Source organism: Mustela putorius, unplaced genomic scaffold, assembly GCF_011764305.1.
Source record: "Mustela putorius furo isolate JIRA1106 unplaced genomic scaffold, ASM1176430v1.1 tig00000487_pilon_pilon_pilon, whole genome shotgun sequence".
NCBI classification, from domain to species: Eukaryota; Metazoa; Chordata; class Mammalia; order Carnivora; family Mustelidae; genus Mustela; species Mustela putorius.
Window position 1 is genome coordinate 847,636 of NW_025421399.1, and position 23,410 is coordinate 871,045.

General features: G+C 55.2%; 1 protein-coding gene across 2 annotated transcripts in view; it reads right to left on the reverse strand.

The window, feature by feature from the left end:
• Positions 1-22,302, reverse strand: part of ACLY (ATP citrate lyase) — a 43,135-nt gene extending 20,833 nt beyond the window's left edge. The window contains exons 1-16 of one of the 2 annotated variants that reach the window (XM_045080693.1): positions 22,156-22,302; positions 17,754-17,935; positions 16,535-16,657; positions 14,783-14,845; positions 14,141-14,331; positions 13,579-13,658; positions 11,565-11,695; positions 10,658-10,776; positions 9,648-9,784; positions 8,829-8,890; positions 7,481-7,598; positions 5,612-5,766; positions 4,726-4,816; positions 3,707-3,736; positions 1,010-1,151; positions 589-757 (exon numbers count right to left, since the gene is read on the reverse strand). In XM_045080693.1, coding sequence (XP_044936628.1) covers positions 589-757; positions 1,010-1,151; positions 3,707-3,736; positions 4,726-4,816; positions 5,612-5,766; positions 7,481-7,598; positions 8,829-8,890; positions 9,648-9,784; positions 10,658-10,776; positions 11,565-11,695; positions 13,579-13,658; positions 14,141-14,331; positions 14,783-14,845; positions 16,535-16,657; positions 17,754-17,912 — 1,770 coding nt within the window. In that variant the 5' untranslated portion in view covers positions 17,913-17,935; positions 22,156-22,302. The remainder of the gene's footprint in view (positions 1-588; positions 758-1,009; positions 1,152-3,706; positions 3,737-4,725; positions 4,817-5,611; positions 5,767-7,480; positions 7,599-8,828; positions 8,891-9,647; positions 9,785-10,657; positions 10,777-11,564; positions 11,696-13,578; positions 13,659-14,140; positions 14,332-14,782; positions 14,846-16,534; positions 16,658-17,753; positions 17,936-22,155) is intronic. The other variant, XM_045080694.1, reaches the window with a different exon arrangement.
• Positions 22,303-23,410: the final 1,108 nt, after the last annotated feature.

Genomic DNA, 23,410 nt, shown 5'->3' on the forward strand with positions numbered 1-23,410 from the left:
TGGGGCTCTCTGCTCAGCAGGGAACCTGCTTCCTCCTCTCTCTCTGCCTACTTGGGATCTCTGTCTGTCAAATAAATAATAAATCAAATCTTTAAAAATAAAATTGCTTTTGGGAGCACCTGGGTGGCTCGGTGGGTTAGGCCTCGGCCTTTGGCTCGGGTCGTGATCTCGGGGTCCTGGGATCCAGCCCAGCGTCGGGCCCTCTGCTCAGCAGGGAGCCTGCTTCCTCCTCTCTCTCTGCCTGCCTTTCTGCCTACTTGTGATCTCTCTGTCTAATAAATAAATAAAATCTTAAAAAAAAAAATAATTGCTTTTGATTCTGTTGTGAAAGCCGGTCTTAGCAGCACAGAGAGGACCTGGTGGGGGAAGAGGATACTGAATGGACTCTGTGAGCCTAGGTAAGCTGCCCTGGCCAGCCTGCCTGCCCTCAGTTATCATCCTACCTTCTAAAGATCGAGTGTATCTGATGACCTTCTCCCACACCACTGGCCAGTCCTGAGTGCCAACCCCTTTGTCCCAGGGGGCATTGCCAGCAGACACCACTCAGGAACTTCCCCTGCTTCCCCACCCCAGCGCCCACTGACCTACCTGCGCATAATTCATGGTCTCTATGGTACTATCATAGGCTGAGCGGAGAGAGGCAAAGTTGATCAGCACATCTACTTCTGGGTGCTTCTTCATAGCATCAGCCATGTTCTTGAAGACAGGGATGAGGATCTCCTTGTGACCCCAGTAAAATTTCTGCTTGTGGTCCCCACTGTGAGAAAAGAAGAGGGTCAGGATACCCCCTAACTGTCAGGGCTGGGGAGAGGGAAGCTGAGGGGAGGAGCTTCATCTAGAAGATGGAAGATGGGGTCCCATGTGTGGGAAGCAGATCCCCCAGGAATATGGATCCCCAGCAACGGGGATAATCTTGCTGGCTCCCCCAGGGTCTATCTTAGTGAGGGAGAGGAGCTGAGAAAACCCCCCTTGGCAGCCATCTCCAGTTTCTGGCTGTGGTGGGACTCACGTGAAAGGGTACACCATGGCGGCCACTGAAGGTTCGTCCCGGGAGCAGACGTAGTCAAAGTCCAGCATGCCCTGTACAGCCCGGGTCTGCATGCCCCACACGATGGCCTTGGTGTGGCGGCTGAAGAGGGTGGCACTCTTTCCTGGTGGGCAAAGACACAGCGAGTCCTAGAACACACACTCCCGGGAGACCGGCAGGGGCTGCCACGCCCCTCCACGCCAGGTCTAGAGAAGGGAGCTCATCACCATGGCAAAGGGATGTCAAGAGGCTGGGACTCTGAGAACTGGGGGAAGAGTGCCCTGGTTTCTTGGTCAAGAGGTGGCAGAGAGAGCAAGAAAGCTAAGAGGACCTGCCTAGCTGGTAAGTAGCTGGCAGTGAGCACAGAAAGCACTCCCGTGCAGAGAAAAGACCCACCACGGGTGGAGAATCCCTACAGGACTTGTTCCGCCTCATAGGAAAGGCACGTGATCAGCATTTTGCTTACATGCAGATGATCAATTAGGCTTGATCAACAAAAAACATCAAGCACTCCCGATTCTGGTGGCCACACGACTTGAAACAACCCGACAATCATCAATTCTAAATCTGGATGTAATCCAGCTCAGGTCAGGATCAGAATCCTCAGGATTCTAGGTCAGTGTAGGTCCACAGAAAAGGCTGGCTGCAGCCCGATTTCTACCTGAGGTTCTGGCCTGAGCACACTGGCTTCATGGCACCCTCTCATCATTTTCTGTGCTGTCCCCACCCTCCTGCCTTCCTCCCTCTAGCAGGAGCCAGAGACAGCTGGCCAGGAGGGTACTGAGTAGGGGTGGGAGCGACTAAGCAGGGGTGGGAAAGCGAGAGAGAGCAAAGAGCAGGTGGCCCTCTCCTGCTCAAAACAAGGCTCTTGGGCAGTTCTCCACCAGACAGAAGAGTGAGAGGTAAAAGAAGGGGAGAAGAGCTGTCGGAAGTGCTTGCGCAGCCTGAAGGGAAAGGCCTCTTCACTACCCTGCAGACAGGTGACCCGTCCCTCCCATTCCCTGCAAGTCGCTGGAGGGAAGTAGCCCCAGGGGAGGTTCTCAGCTCCTTCAGGGAGAACAAGGCCCTGAGCTCAGGGGCCATCTGGTATTAATTAACCTAGTGTACTAGTGCAGGCTTGGCTAATCAGGTTCAAGGTCTGATTGATTAAATTTGAGCTCACTCTCCCAAGGCATGCAGGGTTCTCATCCCTACGCAGGCTTGCTTCTTCCCTCTCAGCTGTAAGCTTCTCATACCGGAGGGCTCCTGCTCTTGCAAATACCTGGGACTTGCCGTCACCGGACCCATCTGGGTTCTCAGGAGACATGAGATCACAGAACAAAGATAGCCACCTAATCCAGAACCCTCGCTTCCCAGGCCCCGAAACATGAAGCTCAGAGATGCCGGATGACGGAGGTCCTGTCACCTAGCATCAAGGCCAGATTATATAGTAAATTACGATGCAGCTTAACTGTACCAGAGAGGAGGACGGGACACAAGCCAGAAGGGGAGCCTCCCCAAGTCAGAATTAAGCAAGGACACAAACCTGCATCTGTCTACCCCAGAGAGTACAGAAACGGGACAAAGTTTCTGCAGTCTCCACAAGCCCGCGCACACCTCCAGCACGAAAAGGGCAGAATTCAAGAGTGGTCCTTCCTGAGCACATAGATGGCAGAGCTGAAGGCCATCCTCCTCGGCACACCAGCAGCAGGGCTAACGTCCCCTACCAGGCTCCTCTGCTGGGTCAGGGACTGACAGTAAGAGAACCCCAGCCTGTGGGTGGAAGAGCTCTCAGAACGGGGTAGGCACCTGTTCTTCTGGCACAGGGCTCAGCCTCAGCTCTGGTCTTTCAGGTAACAAACAATCTTTCCAGAGACAGGAAACAGGGATCAAAGGCAGATAGTGAGAGTGCTGCATTCCTGGCCTTTCTAGGGGGATATCCTAGCCTAGCCTAGGTGCCCCTTCCCCTCCCCTTAGCAAGGGATCAAAGGTCACCATCAGAAGCTTCTCTTCCGCCAGGGAAAATCCTCCCACAGCTGTGAATGTCAAAAAGTTAAGTGGAAGCCCTGATGCTTTTGGGGTGGGGTGGGGGGCATGTGTTTGCGTGAATATGAGTGAGCACAGCCAATGTCCCTCGTGTAAGCAGTGACCTCCTACACCAACGCCCAGATCCCCTCTAGAGATTTCTGGCACATCCATCCGGACCTCTACCTCTCTCCTTGACTTGTCTAGCCTGTCTTCCACCCAAAACCCAGAGAAGTCAACCCGCTGCTGACACGGAGAGCTCAGGGATGAGGACGCAGTGCTGAGGCTAGGTGGGAAAAGTAAAAAAAGTAGAGACCCTGAGACCCAGATGGGAATCCCAGAGGGCTGAGGCTGCCACTACCCCTTCAGCTTCCATGGCTCCCTCCTTCCCACGACACTCCTCCCTCCTCAGCAGGCACCACTCCACTCTCCAAGGCTGTGGGCCTGGTTCTTGCTCCCGAGCTCCCTACCCTGTCCTGTCCGGAGTGCGGAGCCAGAGACAGCTGGCCAGGAGGGTGCTGAGTAGGGGTGGGAGCGACTAAGCAGGGGTGGGAAAGCGAGAGAGAGCAAAGACTAGGACTTGGGTGTGGGGGGGGGGAAACAAAGCACATAGTAAATACTAAAACCCACTAACAAAGCCACACACAGGACTGGGGCGGGGTGGAGGCATCCTACCTTGCAGGGATCTTGGACTTGGGACTGAATCTGTCAAAGAAAATGACCAAGGCAGCTGAGTCACCTGCTGGTGGCTGGAGACTTTGGAGGGAGAGGGTGGGAAGAGGGAAGGGTCCCAAAGACAAGCCTCACAGGGCTGATGCCCTCCCTGTCTCTCATCTGTTTCACAACAGACAGGAGTGAAGCCAACAGAAGAGAAGAGAGCACTGATCGGCAGAGCAGAAGCAAGAAAGGGCAAAACCAAAGGGCCAGAGAGGGGGCAGGAGAGGCAAGAAGGCCTGGAGGGGTTGCTGAACACCAGAGGCCCCCAGCCTGGTGGAGGGGCGGCGGGCCAGATCCCACCCTCATAAAGCCAAGCCCCGTGTTTGTCCCCCTGAAGCACAGTAAGATGAGTAGGTCACTGGGGTCTGTCCCTGTGCTGGAGACAAAGTTGGTGGCTGAGAAACAGCTTACAATCTCAAATGCCCGGAGCCGGTGGAGCTAGTTCACAAAATGCCTCAAGCACACGCTGTCTGCACCAGGAAGAGGCCGCACCAGCCCTGTGCGGATCAACACCTATTATCTCACCCGGGCTGCAAGGGCCAGCTGGCAGGGGTCACGTCTGACGAACCAGAGGATGCAGACCTGACCTCCCTGACCTCCCTGACAGGGGAGGCAACAAGCAGATGGGCTGGTTATCAACATGGGCTCTTATGGTGGGCTCAAAGAAAGGGCGGGGGGGCTTCAGAAGTACCCCAGAAGGTGGGATGCGCAGGAACTACCACATGGGCGCTTGCCCTGCCGTCCCAGCTCTGGGCTCCTGCTCTCCACTGAGAAGCAGAGTCTGGAGGGCCTCGCCACCTCCGGGTATTTCTGGGAAGGCTTAGGAAGGCCTGAGTCTTCATGTCCTCATGTCCATTTAGGCCCATCTGCCATGCCCACTATTACAGCAAAGCCCCAACCTTGTTCCAGTGCCCCTGTAGGGCCTGGACAGGGCAGGTGGACTGGGGTGGGGGCAGCGGGGAGGGCCCACAAGTTACCTTGTGGCATGGCAGGCTTGGCCTTCTTTGCGGGTGCCACCTCATCGGCCCTGGACTCAGAGAAAGATGCCGTCCTGCTGGGGGCTGGAGTCTGGGGAGGGATAAGGAGACAGAGTAAGAATCACGGATAGCAACTGGGAAAAAGAGCTATTGGTCCTTAAGCTTTGAGTCCTTAAGGCCCAAAGAAATGGGGTCACACGAACCATGTACAGAACTATTCTCTACAAAGTGCTTCCAAAACTATCATCCTAACAGCCCTCTTGAGTTGGGAATTAGTATTGTCCCATGTCACAGATGAGCAAACTGAGGCTCTGAGAGGTATGACACCCGCCAAGGTCCTGCTCTCAACATGATTTGAACTCTGGTCTGATTTTAAGCCCCCTAGTCCAGGGGCACCTCGCTGGCTTAGTCAGTGGAATGTGCAACTCTTGATCTTGGGTTGTGAGTTCAAGCCCCATGCTGGGTGTAGAGCTTACTTAAAAACCTAAAGTAATAAAACCCCCTGGTCTTTCCATCATACTACCTTGCTTGGGCAGGAAAAAACTGGCAGATATAGAGAAACCAATCTGTCGGGGCGCCTGGGTGGCTCAGTGGGTTAAAGCCTCTGCCTTCGGCTCAGGTCATGGTCCCAGGGTCCTGGGATCGAGCCCCGCATTGGGCTCTCTGCTCAGCAGGGAGCCTGCTTCCTCCTCTCTCTCTCTCTGCCTGCCTCTCTGTCTACTTGTGATCTCTATCTGTCAAATAAATAAAAATCTTAAAAAAAAAAAAAAAAAAGAAACCAATCTGTCTTTCCCCGGTGCCCCAAGATGGCTAGGGACCGTGCAGGGACACCGTGTTCTGGATGGAAGGGAGGCATGCTTTAAGGTAGAGGGCAGGGGGCACCTACCGAAGTGCTCCCGCTAGCATTGAGGAGGAAGTTTGCAGTGTGGGCCGCGGTGGGTGGCTGGTTGGGGATGGGCCGATGGCCCAGAGCCATGCCCACGATGGCTGTCATATGAGTCTCTGTGCCAAAGACATGGATGGGGATCCCAGTGGTCTTCCCTGTGAGGGAAAGAAAAGAGTCCGTCATTCAAGTTTCTAAGTAAACACCCAAGTCCGTATGACTCTGTAGAGGCCCCTGCACAAGACCAGTTATCCAGGGCAGACCAAATGCCCTATTTTCACTACCAAACACCTCTTTGTAAAGACCACCTGCTGTTAAGAACAAGAAAGAAGCTTTCCAGATACCCTGGAGCAGCTGTGAGTGTAATTAGGAAGGTCTGCATGGTTCTGCTGGCCTCTGGTCACTGGCTCTCCAAACCCTTGACCTCGACGTGTGCGTGGCCTGGCCCCTGCTCCCGATCTCCCGGGCTCAATTCCTCAGGGCCCTGGCCCTCCTCCTCCTTCCTCTGCTCAGAGCCCTCCCGTCTCTCAGCTCAGCCTGAGTGCCACCTCTCAAGGAAGGCCTTCCCTGACCGCCCCCCCCACCCTGCCGCCTCACTGTATGCACACATGCCCACTGGACAGCATCTTCTAGTAATCATTTACTTGCTTAATGTCCTCTGAGCTTAGTGGTCTGTGATGAACATTCACTGTGCTGTCCCCGTGGCAGGAACTGAGCTGTAGGTGAAAATGAGGACGGGCACCCCTTTGAGTGACGTAGGTGGACTCCCGTTTGCCACATCCACCAGATTTGGGAACACGGGAGGATGAAAAGTTTTCGCCCTTCCGGTCAAAGGGCACAGCACGTATCCTGAGCAAGAGCATCCTGTCCCCTCTCTTGACACCTCAAGGGGTAAACCCCTGGCCCACACATAACTGCTCTGAGCAAAGGGGGCTACACTAAAGACCAAAGCTGCTGGTGACCAAGTTCACGTATCTCAGGCTCAGTGAGGTCAACTTAGGGAGACACAATCTTAGTCCAGACCTAGATGAGGTCCCCCAGCTTCTGGAAAGCCCCAAAGGTGAGGTCTCATGAATCTGCCAGAGAACCGAAAAATGCAGAATGAAGAAAAGAAACCAAGGCAGATGCCAGCACGCTCTTGCACCTCGTCTCAGTGAGAGACGATGCTCTCCATCCTACTAGTTACCTGCCCTTCGCCTCCTCTCCCCCTTCGCTTCCTGCCTCTGAACCTGCTATCCCCCAGGCAGCCAAACAACCCTTCCAACCACAAAGTCTTCCACAGGCTGCCAGCCCAGGGACATGGCCAAGTGCTCCCGGCACCTGGACCAGCTCCACACAGCCCCTGCCGCCTCTCTGCCTTGCCTGCCAACACCCCGCCTTTGCTCCCTCAGCCCTGACCGCTGGTCCCACAGAGCAGCACACTCCTTTCAGGCCCTTGGAACTTGCCTTTCCCACCACAGCCACCAGAGCTGCTCCCTCCTCTCCTCTAGCTCACTGCTCAAATGTCACCTTCTCGGTGAAGCATTTGCTGATCACCCCATTAAAACTGGCCCTGTCCCCTCCCACACACGCTATCCTTCCCTTCGGCTTTGTTTGCTTTCCCAGTACCTTGTGCTACCTGACAGGACAGTCCTTGTTCTCAGCAGCACAAGGGCCTGCTGTCACAGGGCAGGTGTTCCACAAATATTTGTCACGCAGCTGAACAGCAATGCTTTGCGAAGTTTAGGGCCGGGGCTCTGACCGCAGGAGCAGAGAGAGTGGATGCTGAAGCAAGCTGCCCATCCAGAAAGGGGGTTGCGTGAGCAAGTGTCTGAGGACCGACCCGCTTCCAGGAAACCCAAGGAGGCAGAGAAAAGGTCCCCCCAGTCTTACCGACTTCTCCCATCACCCGCAAGCCCTCCTGATAGTTGGGGCCACCTCTTCGGACAAAGATGGTGACCTCATGCTCCTTCAGGGGGACCTGGTAATCTCGAATTGCTCTCACGATGCCCTGGAAGCATGAAGGGCCAACAGACATATGACTAAAAATCAGGCAGTCCTAAGTCAATTATTTATAACCCTGATAAACATGCCAGGGTGTACGCCATGAGAGATGTTTCTGGCGAAGAAGGCAGGCAGGCCATGGCAGGCAAGAATTTCACACATGTGGACTAGACCACCCACGAGTAACCAGAAGGCCCAGGACTTGCGGGCACACGAGCTATTGCTGAGGTACCTGGGAGTCACACCCCTCAATGCGCAGGGATGCTGGCTCCTGTCAGCCTTGTCACTAACTGCAGTTTCGGGGGAAATCGAGGCCAGGGTCCTAGGCAAGAGTTCTCCGAGCTATCAGGCCACGATCCACTTAAACATCCAACTCCTACTAAAACTTCCTCCAGCAATTTTGGGGAGCTTGTAATGAGTAGCTACCTTGGAAACAATCTGGGAGAACAGGTGTGTACGGAGTTCTGTCTCCCCAGACAGGAGGTAAGTTTACAGGGTCCAGAATGTGACATCTGTCACCCATGGCACTGCACCTGAAGCTATAAACCTGGTCCAGCCCCAGACCCGAGCACCCTACCTACCAAGACCTCCACTGGACTACACAGTTGTGTGGAAGTCAGCACAAAGCTGTGAAGGTTCACCTGCTTCCCATCTGTCTGCTGATCAGGAACAATTAAGGAGACCCTGTTTTAGGCAAGACTGATGAGGCCTGGTCCCCTGCTTCTTCAGGGATCACTTTGAAGGCTGACATTTGTTTATTCATTACTCTCAAAACTTACACGTGACTACCAGGTAGGACAAGCTCTTCTGAAGAGCCCCACTGAGCACTGGATGGTACGGAGCAAGACTTGGCCTCCTGAGGTGGCTGCTCAGAAGGGGATGAGACTCTCGAGCCCCGTTAGTGCTGTCGCCCTTCCTGACCAGCCTCACACTCTGAACTTTGTGCCGATGCCCCTGATCTGTGCACAGGGACCCGGGCTGACAGGCCCTGGCTGAAAGAACAAGGGCCCCAGATCATTGGACCATTTTCCTCATTCTGACCTTTTGGAGAAGACCCGAATCTATCCCAGTGTCTTCAGCATCCCCAACAAGGAACCCCAGGACAAGAGCCCCTACTGAAATGGGTACATCATGGAACCCAGTTTCTGCCTCAAACCTGGCTTACAGAAACCTCCCCTCCTGGCTTCCCCCAAACCTACATTCACCAGAAACTGCACAGCCCTCCATGGCTGGTTACCTTGAACGTGGCAGCCACATTGGTGAAGTTTGCGATGCTGCCTCCGATAATGAGGATCTTGCCTGTGTTTGGAGGAGAAGGGTCATTAGAAAGGCAGACTTGAACGTCTTACCAGAAATCCAATTGCGGGTATTATCTCCTCTCTAAGCAAAGGTCCCCCAAGCGTTAAGAGGTATCAGTACAGGGGTTGGGTGCGGTGGGGAGCAGTCTGGCCTCCCCAACATCCATTCAGTCTTAACCAACTAGGCTTCCCATCACCTGCCTCACCAAGCAGGTGGTTAATGAAAACCCACCAAACCTCTATATTGTTCCTGACTGGCACTCAGAAACTCAGTTTGGTCTGTGGATAACCCCGGTCGGAATCTCTTCTGGCTCAAGGGAAGGGGAGCTGGTAGACTTAATCCCCAAATACTGGACAGGTGGTAAAGGGAAGCTGGGAATCCCACAGCCCAGATAGTAAACATAGAAGTGGGCCACTAAAACAAACAAACAAACAACAAAAAAACCCAACAACAAATGTAAAAAAAAAAAGCAGGCCACTAAGATCCGAGCTTACGGCAGTAAGAGCACATGGCTACGTCCGCCCTTGCACCTGCTCGTAGGGCTCTCTGTATACATCACTTCCTTGCCTCCCCGGAGCTCCCCATCCGACAGAGGCCACACTGCCCATTGCAGAGTTGGAGAAACAGAGGTCCAGAAGCTAGGTGACTAATCCCAGGCCGCAAAGGACCAGGACCACCACCCCAGTGTGTCCTCGCCCAGAGCTGTTCCCACTACAGCACAAGGGGCCATCCTGGGGAAGGAGCATGTGTGTCTCACCATCTGGGTGCTTCTCCCGGGTCATGAGGGAGAGGATCGTCTTGGCATAGTCATAGGTCTGCTGCTCGCTGGGGGCGCCCGAGTACTCCCCATAGTTTGCCAGTTCGTTGACACCCCCTAAGTCACAGATGGTATCACTGCCGGGGAGATACAAGAAGTCAAGGCTGGCTCGGACTCCAGTGGCAGAGGGTGGCAGCCTGGTGCTGAGGAGGACAGCAGGTGCCCCCAGAGCCCTAGAGTCAGCCTATAGGACTGACCCCTTGGGCCTCAGACCCTCCATGGTCCACCACAGTCACACCTGAAAGTGAACTGCACTGCCTCAGGCTCTCCCTGGCAGTAAGCTCTGCTAGCCCCAGGCCATCGTGGGGCTCAGGACGGACACTTCCCCACCGCACTGGGAAGTCAAGGGAACAAGGAGCACTTCCAGACATAAAGAAAAACCATGCAGTCCAGGAATCCCTGCCAGGAGTCCCTGCCGGGCTGCCCAGTGGAGGAGTGAAATGGTTGCAGCCAGAGGAGGGCTGAGCCAGGCACAGAAGGGAACACAGCAGCCTCCTGCCTGGGAATGAGCAGATCCCTACTGTGCTTTAAACAAAAACCACTAATTATCACAAAGAGTATAGAATATGAGCCTAATATTCCTATAAAGTGTGAAAGTATGAAGACATACACGGGCATTAAAACAGCTGGAAAGGAAGGAGGGGTGGGGGAACAGCCAGGCAAGGGTTACCTTCAGGTTCTTCTCTGTATTTACTACACCTCTGCATGAAGCATGTATTGTTAACTACAAAGATTAAAACTAATAAAAGTGACCTCATTTGGAAGCAAACAAGAAAGTTGCAGAAGACAGCATAGAGGACAGGCTTTCACCAGAGCCTCTGTTCTGCACCATGGGGAGAAAATGAAGATTCCCAACCCCTACTTGGAGGGGAGGCAATTTGATCCAGACTACACACATGTGGACTCCGGGCAGACCCGGCTGCCACTCCCTGCAGCAGCCCCTCTGTCACCTGTACACGACTGAGGCACCGCCTCCAGCCACCATGGTCCAGATCCTTCCCTTGGGGTTCAGCAAGGTCAGCTTCAGGCTCGCCCCACTTTTGGCATCCAGGTCTGCAATGTAAGCCTCCTAGGGACCAGAGAGCAACAGGTGGGTCCTGGGGATACCCCCTTCACTGGGTCCCAGGACCCTGCCTCTTTCCCTGGAGATACATAAAGAGGTCCTGAAGCCTTGACAGAGTCAGGGAGAGGAGTTGTGCAGGATCCTAAGTGCCTGGGATGAAACATGAGGACGTCCTCCAGTACCGAAATCACGTATGGCCATAGCCACGACCTGGGGACAAACTTCCCAACTCCTTTGTCTCTGACCTCAAGTCCCTGGCCCTCTGCCCAAGTCCCAAGCCTCACTAGGTCACCCTGCTGCTATCACGGCCCCCCACACCCAACGTCTGCCTGCCTGGCTCATCACAGGCCCCATCCCTTCTCCCCGCCCAACCTCTTCCCCTGGCCCGGGTTATGACTCATAGGCCTGATCCTGCTGAGGACCTCTTGAGAGGATGGGTGGTGGGAAAGAGCAATTAAAATTCTCAGCAAGTGGCCAAGAGAACTACCTTCCTCCGGCAGGATTAGCAAGAGCCACTTGGAATTATCGACAAATCAAGTTAAGAGCCCAGGGAGGTTGATTGAGAGAGAAGTCTAAAAGGATTTCTGGCCAGGATTCAGAGGCTTGGCTGACTCCCACCCCCACCTCCTTTGGGGTTTTAAGAAAATTAAATGGTTCTCAACCTTCCTTTCCTGCCAAATATATAGCCCATGGCGGCAGGGGTGGTGGTGGTGGTGGTGCCCTGATGTTCCCGAGACCAGTCACCTTCTCCCAGGGCCCCCTCACCCACCACCTCCTCCCCACAGCAGCCTTACCTCTGGGTAAGCCTCCCGCCCGAAGGGAGGAGGGAACTCTAGATCACCCCACTTCACTTTACAGATGTAGTCGGCTGTGGCATCTATCTTAGCCGCCAAGTCAAGGACATAGACGCCATCTTTGGTCACAACTGTGAGAAAAACAGAGGCAATCAGAGGCAGGCCCTGGGTGGAGGCAACCACCTATCTCCAAACCCCTCCACAGGCTTCTCCAGACACCAACCACCCACTCCCGGGTCCCACCCCGACCCAGCAACTACCCAGCTCCACAAAAAAAAACAGATGGCCCTTCCACACAGTACCCCATTAAAAGAAAAATAAATAATTTAAGAACACCCCCCTCCACTCTGACCTATAGGTAAAGTGACAGGGAAGTCTGTTTTAGTTGCCATGACAATTTTTAAAAACTATTGATTTATGTATGTACGTATGTATGTATTTATTTAGGGGGGAGGTGTGCAAGTCGGGGGAGGGGCAGAAGGAGAAGGAGAAGGAAAGAAGCGACTCCCTGCTGAGTGCTGAGCCCCACCCCCCAATCCCATGACCTATGAGATCATGACCTGAGCAGAAATCAGGAGTTGGACTCTTAACTAACCCGGCAATTTTTTCTTTTCTTTTTTTTTTTTTTAACAGGATAGAGCAATCCTTTATTTTTAGACACTTTCACAAAGAGGTTTTTAGTAACTGAACTTTCCTGGGGAGAAGAAAGAACAAGAAAATCAGCCTCCAGCCGTCAGCAGCAGCTCTGCTCCGGGTCTGGGATCCCACGTGGGGAGGTGGAGGCGCATACTTTCCTTCCTTTATTAGTTTATCCTGCTGCCTCCTGACGTCACTTAGACGTTCCATCGTTTTCTGCCGAAGCAGACATTCTACGAAATCATCAAATTCTGTCTCAAACTCTTTCTCTGTACGGGGACCACGGATTCCAGGTGCACGTCCTATTCATTCTTTCTCAAAAGTATAACATCGACCTGGAATCTCGCAATTCTGAGCACTCTGGATTGTCACCCAGCGATCTAAGTTAAGGACCAGGCTTCCCTGCGCATCAAAGAGAGGCATGACGTCACACAGCCATGCTCTTGTCTCCTCGCTGGCTGCCACTAACTGGATGATCTCACCGTGGCAATTTTTCAACTTTTTCTTAAATGCTGCATTCCACGCCTTCAACCTAACCATTCACCCTTCCACAGCCTTGCCCTTAAAACGAAAAGTGTTAAGGTACAGGCTGCTGTTGGGAGACAAACCCTGCCCCCAGGGGTGGACATATCCGTGTCCTGGGGTTGGCTATGGGAAACCTTAAGTGTCTAGGTGAGTGAGGAGCCATGGGATGCACTGGGCCCCCAGCCAGGATTCATTTACTGCTGACTAACTGGATGCACACCCTCCGTTTACCCCAGGGCCATTTAGTTAATGAAGTTAGCAGAGAGCCATCTGGTTCCTTCTAGGGGCTGCATCCCCAGCTGGAATCTGGAACCAGACTTTGCCCTGAGCAGCCCTGGCCATAGCCAGCTCTTACCACCTTCCTCCCTCACAGCCCAGAGGCTGGGACTAATGTCTTCCCAGCCTTGGGGCTCAGTGACAGACCCACCCCTGGAAGCTGCTCCAGGGGCACAGCGGGGACAGAAGGGCCTGAGTGTCAAGTCAGTGCAGAGGCAGCCCAAATCCTGGTAGCTCGGCTTAAGCCACTGGCAGGAATAACCACAGGAGAGAGCCAGGTCAAAATCAGGACTTCCCCAACACAGAAGAAATTAAAATCGAAGAAAGCTGGGGTTGGTTTAGAAGAGGGATAACCACTGTTTTCTGAGAGCTCAGAAACAGGAGACTGCACTCCATGAGCCCAGATATCCCTCTGCAAACATACACCAGTCTATAGTGCCCTCTATAAGTGGGGGCAGCGGGGTGGGGGGGCCAGTCTGATGTTCCCAAGGTCAAGGCCAGGGTTACCACAGGCACCGGGACCCTGTTATAACTGCCCCTTGCTCAGTACCCTCCCTCCCCCAACACAGCCAGTTACCAAGGGGGTTGATCTCGAGGTAGGTGAAGTACAAATCCTCATAGAAATTGAAGAGGCCGGAAATAAAACTGGCCAGAATCCTAAAGGAGGAAGGAGAGAGGGATGGTCAGTCCTCAGGGAGCCAGGGAGCGGGCTCAGCAGCCCCCCAACAATCTCTCACTGCCACCGACAGCTCCACTTCCCCATACTGGCCCTGCCACCCTCTCTCTTTCCTCAGTGAACCCTGCTCTCTGGACATCACTCTTCAGCCACTGAGGCGGAAAGGAGCTGTCAGGCATGAAGCTGGAGGCGGCGGCGCCAGACAGACAGGGGCAGCGAGGTGACAGACACAGACAACGTGTTTCAGTCTGAGCCAGCCTCCCGTCAGCACCCAACACCCTCCTCGGGACAGGGAAGGACTGTGCCTACCCTCCCACCCAGATGCTGGGGTGAGGCAGGGTGGACGCCCACACAGGGAAGCCGGCCTTGCCTCCTTCCCCGCTCCATGCCCAGAGCTGTCAGCCGCTGCCGCCCCCCTGTCGCCCCCCCTGCCGCCCCCTGCCAGCCCTCCCTCTCACTCAACTCTTTCTTGTCTCCAGGAGCATGGACCAACAGGTGTTTCTTGACATCCTCAGGATTCAGTTTCTTGTCCACGCCAACGAGCATTTTCTGGGCTTTGGCATCCACGTCGCCCACATCCACCCCACCTTCATGGTGGAACAGGACGTAGTCCCCTTCTCGGGTAGCATAGATGCAGACGTAGAACTCCTCTGCCTTGAAGGGGAAGGCAGCACCACGCAGTTGAGGAGCACTGAACTGGCGAGTCCAGCCCCTGCGGTCTCATTTCTAAAGCCCTAGAGCACTCACCCAGGATACCTGTGCACCATCTTCCCCTCAGAGGAAGGGGAGAGAAGAGGCCACTGCCTAGCTAGCTGACAGTCCAGCCTCAGGCACAGGGACCTGACCTGGGGAAGGGTGCCTGCCTTCAATTCGAGTCCTTCTCATCCGAGCACTGAGCAGCCCCCTCTGTGACCAACCCCCACTCCTCCCTGCTCCGTCTCTGGCCTCCCTGCTCCATGGCACCCTCAGACCCTAGGTACAACTTCAGAGACTGTGGTCCCTTTGACTTTTCTCCAGCAGCTTGATTTCTTCCTTTCGCATTTTAGGGTCAACAAACACAAAGGGAGGAGGGAGAGGACCCAGCTTGGAGCTACCTCACACATACCTGACTGTGGGGAACGAAGGGCTCGATCAGAAAATTCTTGAGGAAGCCTCTGGCCTTGCCCACCTGTGGGGATTGAGGAAGCTGAAGTCTAGATGGACAGCAGGCCTTGCTCCCCAGAGCAGGACAGCTGCCCTCTGCTCCCTCCACCCGGCCATCCCATCAGAGGCGGGACCCAAGTACTAGGGCCACAACATCTGACAGAGAGAGATTTTTCTAGAAACCAGGGCAATGTGTCCAGACCCCTAAGCTACAGCAGTCTCCACGAGATCCCCCTCTTCCGCCCACTGCCCCTGTGGTGGCCACACCTGGAAGTGTATTGACCTCACACCTTCTTGTTCTGCCTCCTCTCTGAGGCTGACAAAATGAGCTAGGCTGACAACACTGCCCCAGCCCTGAAGCACAGACATCAGGAGTCCTCTCCCTCCTGCCATCAGTCGCACAAATTAAAGAGCCCAGACCAATCAAGGCTCTCCATCCCAGAGCTCAAGCAGAGAAACCCAGACCAAGGACGGAAGTCCAGGTCCAAGGAATGAGCAGGGATGGGAGCGGGAGGCGGTGGTGGGGTGTGGGGACACTTCACGCACACTTTTCTGGCTGAGGACAACAGGCCTGCAGAGCTAATCAGTTTGAGTGTGTTCCTGGCGGCCGCTGAGGCTAGACAGCCCTCATCCCAGTGTGTCCCGAAGCCCCCGCCCGCCCGCATGCGTCACTGCTGAGTCAGGGACCAGACAGTGATCTGTCAGAGGTAATGACCCGCTCCTGCAGGCGCTGACATCCCCCTCCCAACAGCCAGCCAAGGAGAAGGGAGCATGAGGACTGCCATGGGGGTACCACTCAGCCCCCAACCCTGCGGTTCTCTCCCCACAGGCCTGCAAGCACAAAGGCCAGTCAAGATCCCTCCGCCCCCTGGTCCACGAGTGACTTTCAAAAGCCCTCTTTACTCCAAGAGCCAGAAACTGGGAAATTACCACAAAGAGCTGATTTCAGAAAGACCAGAGAGAGAGAAAGCTGGCTCCACCACCATCCTCATCCTACTTCTGGGACAGCCAAGGGAGAGGACAGCACACTCCTGGTCACAGTCACCCAAGACAGGACAGCACACCCTCCCCGGTCTCGGGGACGCCTCAGCCCCCTCCCCCTTTCCTGTTTCCCAGACCCTTGTAATAGCAAGAAGGAGAACCACAATTTTATCCCCGAGCCTCTCCTAGATCTTCCCGAACCATCTCTCCCTCTAGCATTCATCTCCAGAGCTGACATTAACCACCAAGCTGGGAGAAGCCAAGAACCGAATTTACCCTTCAGTATTCACAGCCTCATCCGAGGCTCTGGCCCCATAATGTCTCTGCCTAAACGAGTCTGCCTCTCCTTTCTGGAACTTCTTCTTACCCACCCTCTTAGATATACACGTCATGAGCTGCCGTGCCCTTTCTGGAAACTGAAAAGAACGGAGTTCCCAGAAAGGGCCTCAGAGACCCATCTCCATGTTTGCCTTTAAGAAACAGACCGTTTCCACCTGGCCAGAAACTGTGTTGGGGTGACTCTGCAGCCCATCTTGCCATTCACCGATGGCAGAGCTGGAAGCGATCAGCAGGCCTGGCCCTCCTGCTCAAGTTAGCCCTGCGGGACCCTCGCCTTCCCCACGCTGCAGGGTGTCTGGGTGTGGGGTGATCCACGCACCCTCCTGATCTGGAGGGGACCGCATCTGCTTCTGTTCCCACATTGCCTCCACCCCGGCTGTTCCCATGCACTCACGGTGGTCTCCTGCCCCAGCCGTGGTTTCAGCCAGGACTTAATGCCTTCCAGAGTGAGGTTGACTCCCACAAGGCCTAGCTTTCCACGCCGTTTGATCAGCTGGTCTGGCTTGACCACCAAGCTCTGGAACGAGAGGGGTTTGTACTTAGAGCAAGGAAAGAAAAAGGAGAGCCAAAGGCTATAGTTTGGGGTCCCAAAGCACAGAACAGCCTGTATGGCTTCCAATCCACTTACCCATTCTTCAGGTCAACTCCTAGAAGCTTCCCTCCCCTATCCCAGCCTACACCTTTCTTTTGACAGCCAAGGATCTAGAGCCATCCGTGCCTAGGATGGGGCCTGGCACGGAGTACCAGCTGAATGAGTGATTCCCTAACCTCCCTATGTGCTATCTTAGCTTCACTGAACCATGAAGTCCTCAGAATATGGACCAGCACCTGTGCTCCAAAAGGAGGGGCAGAGGGATAGCCCTGGGGTGACAAAGGACCTTAGAGATCTGGTCAGTTCCATCCCGGTCCTCGATCCTGCCGATAAGGCCAGCAAGTAGACACTGTGAGCCAGGGGAGGCATCACCTCCTGAGGCAGTGGGACGGAACGCGCACCCCCGGAAGCCGCCATGGGTCCTGGTCCTGCTCCCTGGGCCACGCCCGGGAAGTCTCCCCTTCCCAACAGTGGCCCTGCAGGGAGCCGGACAGAGGAGGCTCAACTCCACGCTGGCCGCCCAAGGCTGCTGGCCACTCTACACAGAGCCCATGGCACACTTCCTCATAGACCTGTGACATTCCTGCTGTGTCCACCTGGGGGAATGGGGCACACACTACTTTCCCTGAGCACCGACCAAGTGCCGGCTGGCACACTGAATGCTTTCCAGACATTACTGCTGAACCGGACAGCTCACAGGTGAGTGTTCCACCAGTCCGACAGACGGGGAACCAGACACTCAAGAAAGGTAAAAGGGCTTGCTCCAGGTGACATGGTTTATCAACAGAGAGCTTCGATCTGGACTCCAGTTTTTCTAGCTCCAAGCCCACGTGCTCTCCCAGGGCACCTTGACATGTGGGGCCCACGGCAGAACATGAAACCCCGCTCGGCCCACTGCATGCTGCCCAACGATGTGGGCAGTCTGCCATCACGTGACCTGCTACGCCGTCTCCACCAAACCCATCCTTCCTCTTCCTTTGACCCCGGGCACGGAAGAAGGGTCCGGCGAGGGCGGGCTCACCTGGCTGAGGAGCCAAGGGTGGTCTTGCAGCAGCCGGGCCCAGTCTGTGTCAGGGGTGACCCGGGCATACTTGAACCGGTTCTGGATGGCCGAGGTGGTGCAGATGTACTTGTAAAGGAGTTCTTTGCCAGTCTGCTCCGAAATCGCCTTGGCCGACATGGCTGCAGAGGGACCTGCTCTACCTGGTGGGGGAACAGGAGTTGGTGGGAGGGGGCAGGGGAAACAGACCCATGTCTTGTGGCCCCCAAACAATAAAACCAGATCTCGGTGCTCCTCAAGAGAGGGAATGAGGACTGGCGCAGCAGGAGGGATGGCAGGGAGATCTCAATGAGCGCTTCTGAGGGTCAAGAAAGGAGGATCAGGAAATGATGGGAGAGAGAAGATGATGGAGAAAGACAAAGGTGGCCTCTTCCCCGGGACTCTTGGCCTCAACCCGGTCTCTTACTTCTTCTCAGCAAACCAGCTTACATTTATCTTGGAACAAAAGGCAGCTGGATGGGGAGACAGGAATATCAGTGATGTGATCCAAACCGGAGCACTGGTCCCACCCGAGGTCCCACACAGACACTGGAACACACCCTTTGGTTCTGTGACCTATGGGGCGCCCAGCCAGAATTGTGCAATGCTGCCTTTACTCCCCCTACAGGTTTTGTCTCCCCCACACCCAGACTCACCCACTTCACCCACTTATACTCCTCACCAGGCTGAGGGCCAGGCAGTGAGTTGCTTAACCTCAAGCAGGATCAAGCCCCCGAGGAGCCAAGAGGAAGCGTCATCTCCGAGTTTATTTCTCCCAGGACACTAGACTCCCGTCCCTGAGTTCAGAGCAGACACAGGGCAAGGGAACAGAGACCTTCAGTGCATCCCACCCGCCCCACTGAATCATCCAGCTCTAAGCAAAACACAGGCCTCCCTAGGGACTGCCCTATACTGGTCACTTCTAACTGAGCCAGAACTGGAGGAGAAGTCATCCTCTGTCACACACATGGAGACACTCCTGTGAGGCACACTGAAATATACCCATTTCTTAGATGAGGACTAAAAGCTCAGAGGAATTAAGGTAACTTGCCCAAAAAGTCAAACTAATAAGCAGGGGGATGCAGGACTTGAACCCAAAACCTTATTCCTGGTCCCCAGACAATCTCACACCTCAGTCTGAGAGTTTTTCTCCCAAGGCCAGGCCGGGTCCCCCTTCACCTCACAGAAGGGTCTGTGACGACAATTTCTTTATCTTCCCCCACTTCCACTGTGCCCTGACACATCCATTCTCTCTAGGGTAGAGAGAGAGAGAAGCAAGTTGGGAAGAGGAACAGAGGCAAGAGGAGGGAAAGCAAACCATCATTCACGCTAAGAGTTTGGCCAGATCAGGAAAAGTCATTCCACTCTCTCCCACAAAGATCCAGAACTGAAGCTGCTGAAATTGCTGGGGAAAAAAAGTCAAGTTCAAATGAAGGAGGGTGGGGTTAGAGACTGGGCTCGTTTATACACCCAGGAAGGTTGGTCTCCATCCCCAGCTCGGGGGAAGGCCAAAGTTCCAGAGGACACACTCCACTTCTCTCCCAAATGGCCAGGCTGGGGCTTCAGGTTCTAAGCCTGGCTTGGCTGGCCCCCTCAGCCTCCCAGCTCGTCTCTAGCTTAGCACAATGGGTGCTTTCAGTCTGGTGTCTGGCCCAAAGTGGGGTAGCTGGGAAGGGGCTCAAAAGAAATGTTCCCTTTTCTGGCCTTCCCCTGGGATGACTTCCGGCTCCAACTCAACATGAGTTTCCAAAGGCGATGCCTCAGCTGGCCCCAGTGTCCCATAGTCCTCCACCCCCCACCCACTCCAGCTCCATTTCCCAACCTTCTTGACTTCAGACCAGAAAAACTGGTCCTGAAATCAGATGGGTACACCTGCCCCCACCTCCCAAACAGAGTGCAACCCAGGGCAGATCAGACAGGGAAAGGAGACTCAGGGCAGCTGCTGACCACCCTCAGTGGTTCAGACACATCAAACTCCAGGACGAAGGAGCTCCTCAGCTAAGCCTCCCCAGCAGAAAGCAGTCTGATACACACTACCAGAACAATGTCTCAACCCCCACCCCACCCCCCAATCTGGCACCTTCCAAAGCAGGCAAAGGATAAGGCTGAGAAAAGGGATGTTCTAGGCTGAAAAATCTCCAATTTATTGAGCCCCAGATCAAATCTCAGACCCAAGAGTTCATTTCTACCGCGTATAGGGAGGTGGGGTAAGGAGACACAACACGGGGACGATACAGGATAGAACAGATTTGCCAGCTTACCAAAACAACAGATATGCCACCAGAGCACTTTGGCTTAGATGGGGCAGACCCTTTCAAGGCCAAGACAGGATTTACCATAGAGTAACCGTGGGGAAAGAATCTGGCCTCTGCATAGTCACCAATGGAGGGTAAGGCTCACAAACCCAGGGAGTAGCCGGGGTGGAGAAAACTTGCAAATGAAATGTTCAGAGGGGTCCCAGAAGTCTCTCTAGGGCAGTGGCTCTTAACCCATTTGAGGTCTCAGACTCCTGAGCACCTGAAGCCCAGAAAAATGTGCCCCTACCTGACCCTGGATATCATTTTAAGGTGCTTATGACTGTGACCACAGACCACCTGTTATGAGCATCTACTCTAGTGACACTGGGACTTAAGTGTTAAAAAAAAAAAAGTGTAGACCAATCTGGGTCTGGAGATCGACCCCACCGAAGTCTTAGGCTGCCTCCCCAGGAACTAAATATGCTGTCGAACTGATGATAGGGGGATTTAGGACAGAGCTAAGATCCCAGGGGTCTGCTTTGGGGCCCCAGGAATGGTCATCTAATAACAAGTAAAAGTATAAATCACTTGGGGGTAATCACGTCAAGGAACTTGACCACAAATACACACTCTCTTTCTCTCTCACTCTATCTCCCCGATGGAAGGACTTTATGTGCTGAATGGGGTCTTTTCTGCAGACAGGTAAGTGACCCAGGATTGGGTTCCTCCACGGCAGCCACTGAGGACTGAAGCAACCCACAGCAAGGCTGAATGAAAGGAGCCTGTGCCCGGGGAACGCACGGCTGGGACACAGCCAGTGCAGAGGAAGCACTGGGGATGCTACTTAGGGTCTCTCTCTGGAAAGACAAAGAGCACTCTTCTCTAGATTAGCTTCCATAGTATTGGTGTGGGTTTTGTTTTTGAGAGGACAAGCAATTCCTGGGGTGAAGGGGAGAGGCAGAACTCTGTGAAGGTCCCCCACTACAGCAAGCATAGTGTCAGAATGGAGACAGAAACACCCGCTGCCCCATGTCCAAGGGCTCTTCCTGTCACGCTGGCCCACGCTGTTGAACAGAAATTCTGTTGCTCAGAAATGAAAATCACCAGCCCTGGGCAGCTGGGGTCTACCAGCTTTCCCTCACCCAGTACTTCAGATATTCAAGGACCTGCGCTGGCTGAAAGAGCAAAGTTGAAGAGTGGAAGAAGTGGGCTGCCTGGCCAAACTGCCATGCACTGCTCCTCCCCGCTCTCCAAAGTCCTCCAGCCATGCAGACCCCAGGGGACCACCCAGTGGCAGAAGTCCTCGGTATTGCACCGTATCTGCCAAGGTTGGAGAGGGCAGACGGCACTGGGTCTGGCCCTCTGCCAGGCTCTACAGGAGGGCGGCGGCAGCATCCTCGGGCTCCTTCAGAATCCAGCCTCGGCCGGCTCCGTGTCAGCGCCTGAGGTGGGGAGGGGGACTGGCACCCCGGCCATCTGTCGCTTAGACGCTAGGCGCGACGGCACCTCCAGGGCGAGGAGAGTCCTTCCCGCGCCGCTGCCCCACAGGCAGGTCCTGGCGGCGCGGCCAGGCCTCGGGCACCCTGGAGCAGCCCGGCCCCGCGTGGCCCGCCAAGGCTGCGCGCCCCACTCGCTCCCTCCACTTTCTCGGCGCGAGACTCAGTCGACTCTCCACGAAAAACAGAGGAAGGGCCTGTGCCCGGGTAGGAGTGGGGCGAGTGGCCACCACTCTTTCTACTTCCCGTCCCCCGCATCCGGTGGGGAGACCCGGATGGGGACAACAGGGAGCCCGCGAAAGCCCGAAGAGGCTCGAGGACCGGCCCCGGTCGGGGTAAGGGGCGCCTGGATAGTGCAAATGCAGTTTGGCGGAGGGAAGAGAAGCCAGTACGACGGCACACCCTGTGCAAACTCCCAGAAACTGGAATGCGGGAGTGTGGGGGTGGGGTAGTCCACACGCGGCCACCGGCCGGGGTTCCGAGCGAAGGCTAACCTAAAGCGAAGACCCCCAAAACTTCTAAGCAGGTGCAGCGACGACACGTGAGCACCAAGCCGGCGTCCGGGAAGGCGGTTCCGGGTTGGGGGAGGGAGGCAGGAAGCTCCTGGGGCAAGTGGGGTCCCTCCCGCGAAAGCAGCTGCCCGCTACTAACCTCTCTGCAAGAGTCCGTGCGCGGCGCTCCCTCCGCAGGCCCCGCCTCAGCGCCCAAAGCCCGGAGCGCTCCAGCCTCACGCAGCCGCCCGGGATCCGGCTTTTGTCCTGGCCCCTACGGGCTTCTCCCCGCCCCCATCGGCTCACGGCGCGAGAGGTCCCGCGATTGGTCACACGCGTTCCCTAGCCTGAGCGCCAGAGCTCCTCCCAATTCGCTGCCCGGTATAGCTCCGCCCCCAGGGGCGGGACTCAAGGGCTGCTGGGACTTGTAGTCCATCTGGAGCGTCCGTCCAGACGGCTGGCGGGCACCGCCTCTTCGGAGTCCACAGGACTGGGGCGGGGACGGGGGCGGGGTCTCGGTGTGGGGAGATGGGCCGGGCTACGCTGCGAGGAGAAAGTACGGGGCAGGGGGCGGTGGCCTGATCTCTTAGGGGCTGGGCCGATCGCCGCTCGGAAGGTAGCGATGGGGGGGTGGGTTTGGCGGATCGGGCTGTAGCACAGTTTTGGGGACCTGGAGACTCCGCCTTCTCTCCCTTTGGGAGAAACTAATGTCCGTATCCCAGCTACCTAAAATCGACCACACTGAACCCAGTTGTTTAGCCCGGCTTTTCACATAGCTGTGGCAGACTGCTTTTGCATTTGCTCACGGGCCCTCTCCATTGAGCCGGTGGGGCAAGACTGAGAGATCAGATCAGACCTCCCAATGTGGGATAGGGCCGGAATGGAGTGGAGTGAGTGGGGCTGGTGGGTGCTTATCACACCGTTTTGCGTCCCGCTCACTTCTCGCAGAGCTGAGAACTGAACGGGAGATACTAGCAGATACTCGCAACGCAGGGCGAGGCTATCTCTGCGGGTCTCCTTCCCCTTATCCCCCCATCCCAAGCTTCCACACTGGAATGAATGAACTGTTACCTCCCCTTTCTCCACTGCCCGTGAGACAGGCTATTTTCCAAACCAAAAACTGGATCACCCGGTCTGACAGGTGCCAGTGAACTAGGGGAGCAGAATATTTGAAATCAGGCAGTCCTGGAAACCAGGACATATATTTACTGCTCCTGATTCTGGAGCTTTCACCCCAGTCCTGTAGGTCTTCTGAGCACTTATTTGACCCTAACAGCTACCTATCCCCAGGAGGGAGAACCAATGGAGCCGCGACCAGATCAGGTGAAAGGGTCAGCCCAGTGTGTGCAGAGAATCGCCATGCCTGTGCCCCTGCCAAGCACCCGGGTCATACTGACCTGCAACAACGTTGCGAC